The sequence below is a fragment of the Stegastes partitus genome, unplaced genomic scaffold (assembly GCF_000690725.1).
Source record: "Stegastes partitus isolate 25-593 unplaced genomic scaffold, Stegastes_partitus-1.0.2 Scaffold1431, whole genome shotgun sequence".
In the NCBI taxonomy this organism is placed as follows: domain Eukaryota; kingdom Metazoa; phylum Chordata; class Actinopteri; family Pomacentridae; genus Stegastes; species Stegastes partitus.
The window spans coordinates 108,875-112,945 of NW_007579162.1; the positions used below are offsets into that span (position 1 = coordinate 108,875).

At 41.5% G+C, this 4,071-nt stretch overlaps 1 protein-coding gene across 1 annotated transcript in view; it reads right to left on the minus strand.

The window, feature by feature from the left end:
- Window positions 1–621: 621 nt before the first annotated feature.
- Window positions 622–4,071, minus strand: part of msh5 (mutS homolog 5) — a 19,289-nt gene continuing 15,839 nt past the window's right edge. Inside the window, exons 22-25 of the mRNA XM_008299546.1 lie at window positions 1,547–1,718; window positions 1,209–1,346; window positions 1,042–1,115; window positions 622–957 (exon numbers count right to left, since the gene is read on the minus strand). Of these exons, the coding sequence (XP_008297768.1) occupies window positions 837–957; window positions 1,042–1,115; window positions 1,209–1,346; window positions 1,547–1,718 (505 nt within the window). The 3' untranslated portion in view covers window positions 622–836. The remainder of the gene's footprint in view (window positions 958–1,041; window positions 1,116–1,208; window positions 1,347–1,546; window positions 1,719–4,071) is intronic.

Genomic DNA, 4,071 nt, shown 5'->3' on the forward strand with positions numbered 1-4,071 from the left:
AGTCGGTGGGTTTAGAACAAGAGCAGCTGGGTCTGGAGTGTTTTCGCTGTGACCTTGGCTTCTGGGATGCTTGTTACACAACTGAAACCAACTGCAGCGTCGGGGAGCTCTGCTACACTGGCCGAGGAAAAGCAGGTGTGTTGAATTAGGCTACGAGTTCGGTCGGCCTATGTTTATGAGAAACGGTGTAAAGATTCATAAATCGTATTTTATGTACTGAATATGGTCATTACGTTATCTTCCTTGCAGCATCTCTGGATGTAAAGCTGCTGGGTTGTGTAAAGGCGGAGGAGTGCGGCGTGGAGACCACCGTGGAGCTCTTTCCTAACAACACCATCTATGTCATGACCAAACACTGCTGCGACACACCTTTCTGCAACTCGGCGCACAAACTTCCCATCTCCATCTTTTTATATCTCACTGCAGCTTTCTTAACCACCTGGCACATCACTGAGGCCTCGGCGGGATTATAATAAACAAACATTTATTTATTTTTGACAAAAGAAAGACTGTGAAGTGATGCTGAAAGGACTTCAACCATATGGTGAAGAAGAATCGCCAGCTTCACAGAATGTTTTGCTGACTCACAAACATGGAGACAATAGATAAATATGGCACGAATGATAGGAATGACAGGAATTTATTCATTAACGCGTTAGTTGAAAACAAATCTGGTTTGTTTCTGCTGCATAAACCTGTGCAACACATGTAGGCTAGTGAATGTTTTAGTGTTACTGTATGTATGACTTTACCTGCAGGTGAACCTCTCTGCAGGTAAAACGCTGCTTTCTTCCAGAACATGTAGGAACGAATGAACGCACTGACCACAGTTTAGCTCAGCTGCGGTTCAGCAGCTCTCCAGCAGAGGGCAGGAGCTCATCTTTCATGAAACCCTGCAGATCCAAATCTTTGTCGTCCAGATTGAGGCTCAGGAACTTTTCCACCACAGTGCTGCATCTGTCAAACAAACACACATCTGTCTATTTCACACACTGCTCTTTAATGTGGGGTTTTGTTCTGTGCAATTAAACTTCAACTCGCCTCTTCGCCTGCTCGTCTGATGACGCTTTGTCAGTGCGCTTGATGGGCCTTCCGGTCCTGTACAGCTCAGACACCTGAACAAACACAAAAACACAACCAGCCAATCTGTGCGTGTGCATCTCCCTGTGTGTATACTTGTGTGTGTGTGTCTGCGTGTGTGTGTTTACCTCCACTCCTCTCTGCACAAGGCAACTTGGCAGGCCTGCCAGTGTAGCGATATTGGCAGCATAGCTGGACTGGCAGATCCCAGCCTTCAGTTGGTACAGAAACACCAACTCATCTCCGTCCACTGCTGTCTCCAGGGTCTTACGCACACACAAACACGCACACATGCACAAAAACACTTAGTCATACTTACAAAATGAGGCGAAACAAATCTGAAGTGGAGTCTCATTATCTAACTGGTCATTTGGAAGTTTCTGCTGCAGCACATTAGTTTTACCATCATTAAGAAACGAATGCTTGAGGCTACGTTTTTTTCTCATTGTGTGAGCGTAGCCAGTACCAGCAGAGACAGCAGGCTGGAGGACGGCAGCAGGCCCAGCTGCAGCACACTGTGGAAGTTGGTAGCCAGCAGTACGTGAGGAACGTCCACCGGAGCCTTTCTGAGCCAGTGGGAGATCGATGCAGCCAGCAAGGACAGTCCATCCACCTGAAGGGGAACGCTACACTGTTGGCTGTGTTTCTGAGCAACAACGAAGCTGCTATTGATCTCCAGTCTTAAGCTCTTTACTCAACCCTTTGATTGCTCGACACTGGGTTGATGTCAGGAATAAAGCAATTAATAGGATCCTTTCTGCCTCTTAGTCAGCAGATAAACAGGTTGAATCATCAGATTAACTCCTCTTTCTGTGACCGAGCAACAGTACATAAAAAAAAACACTCAATTCAATTTACTTTTATTTATATAACAACAAGTCACAATAAAAATAATTTCAAGTTAGTTAAAACCAAACATGCTTGGAGTTTTCCATGCAAATTTTTGTAGGTTCTTAGTTTTTAAATTAGTCTGTTAATTTGTTTGGCTGTATTACACTAATATTTAAGTCAATCAGGTTAATTTGTATTGTATATAACATTATTGTTGTGTCTTAACATTAATATTAACACTTGCTGGGTACATGCGTCACACCGGTCTTATTTCTCTACTGGAAACCACTTTTGCTCAGTGGCTGTTGTAATAAAAGTGCAACATAAATATTGAAGACTTGACTTCTTCGATTTTATAACAAGAAATCCAACAAATTCAAATGATTCCACTTAAGCAGCCCTTTGGTAACAGTGGTAAGAAAAAAATAGCTTTTAACTGGAAGAAAGCTCCGGCAGAACCAGGCTGTGGGGGGCAGATATCGGCCTCGACTGGCTGGGATGAGGGTAAAGTGGAAATAGAGAAACAACTACCAACAATTAGTGCGAAAGTGTCACAGGTAAGTAATCTATTGCTGACAGAAATAATACCAGTAATCAATATTTAGTAATTAGTCATTCTGATTCTAATCAAAAAGTCTATGTTTGACACTTCTTGGTCTTTTTTTAATTGTTTGACCACGTCTACACATACCGACCTGAACAGCCTATAAGAACGTAAACCCACAGTGGCAGCAGTTTGCATCTGCAGACCTCTTTGGGGGGGAATTTTGTGATCATTCTTCTTGTGTACAAAGATAGACAGAAAATGTGTGGAAAGACAGAGTTTGACATGCAACAAAAGAATCAGTCCTTGCACTTGTGCCGCCTGGGTGGTGCAGCTTTCTTTCTCATGGTATGTTTATATGAAAACTAACTTTTGGCCATTTGTGTGCAGCAGAAACAAACTGAACAAGACATTGAAATACCGTCACCTCGTACGATGATATGGGGAAGTTGTTAAAAAAAACGTATTCACACATCTGGCAGCTACTTTGGTAATATTTAATATTCACTCTCTTTTAGCTCTGACTTTGGTCTCTACCAACTCTTGAGGGAAATATCTGACTGTTTAGTTGTTAAACGTTCCATTATGTTCACCAGCTCGTAATCCATATCAGCTGCCTGGTGTGGCTGAAAACGATGCCATGAAAGTCGTGAGAGTAAACCGAAACAGTGCAGTTGTGGCGAGACCGTTCAAAAATCAGCTGAAACTTGTTACGACGCTGCGTGAGGCTGAGGAGAGCTGCAGATTTGGGTTGTGACTCCTCATTACAATGCTCGACCCTTTTTCCTTTGTTATTATAAAAACATTGATTGTAAACACTCTAAGTTCTTGTATTAACATGTATGAACCATGCCCAGCTGGAACACTCTACATTGGTAATTTCCTCTTATTGTTTCTTTTGCTTTCTAACTCCCACATCTCTATTTGTTCTTTAGAATAACATAATTGGTTTGGACCTTCTCTGTCCCTCTCCAGAGTAACCTGGCAGACAGAGATGGATGAAGTCAAAGCTTCTCTCTTCTGCTCTTCCCAGTATTAAGTCCCATATGTCCCAGTGACGACAGCAATATAAATATATACATACAGTTAAACCCCAAATTATTCATACACATGTCAAATTTAGATTTATTATGAATTTTATATTTGACCAATAGGTTTGTTCTGACTGGAAATTACACAAACAAGCAACAAAAGACAGAAAGACTGTGGTGGAGGTGTTAGTGATAGATTTAGCTATTTCATTTTTATTAAAATTCAATGTCCAAAATCATCTCAGCAATCAGTGACAAAGTCTTGATTTTTCTCCACACCAGTCCAACAGCTGTTCTAGTTGCTAACAGTCTTTCTGCATGTCTCCACTACAATTTCATTCTTCTTTGTGGACATTGAAAACACACTTTATAGCCTTTAAATGTTTTGTGAGCAGCAGCAAAGTGCAGATTGTAACCTATCATCATATCTCTAACACAGTGTCATGTTTTTGTCACTTGTTTATGTCATTTCCAGCCAGAAAAAAAACTAGCAGTCAAATATTAATTCACTACAAAACAACACATGAATAATTTCGGCTTAACTGCATGGAAAGCAGGGCTGCAAGGTGACGCTGTGGTTAGCAC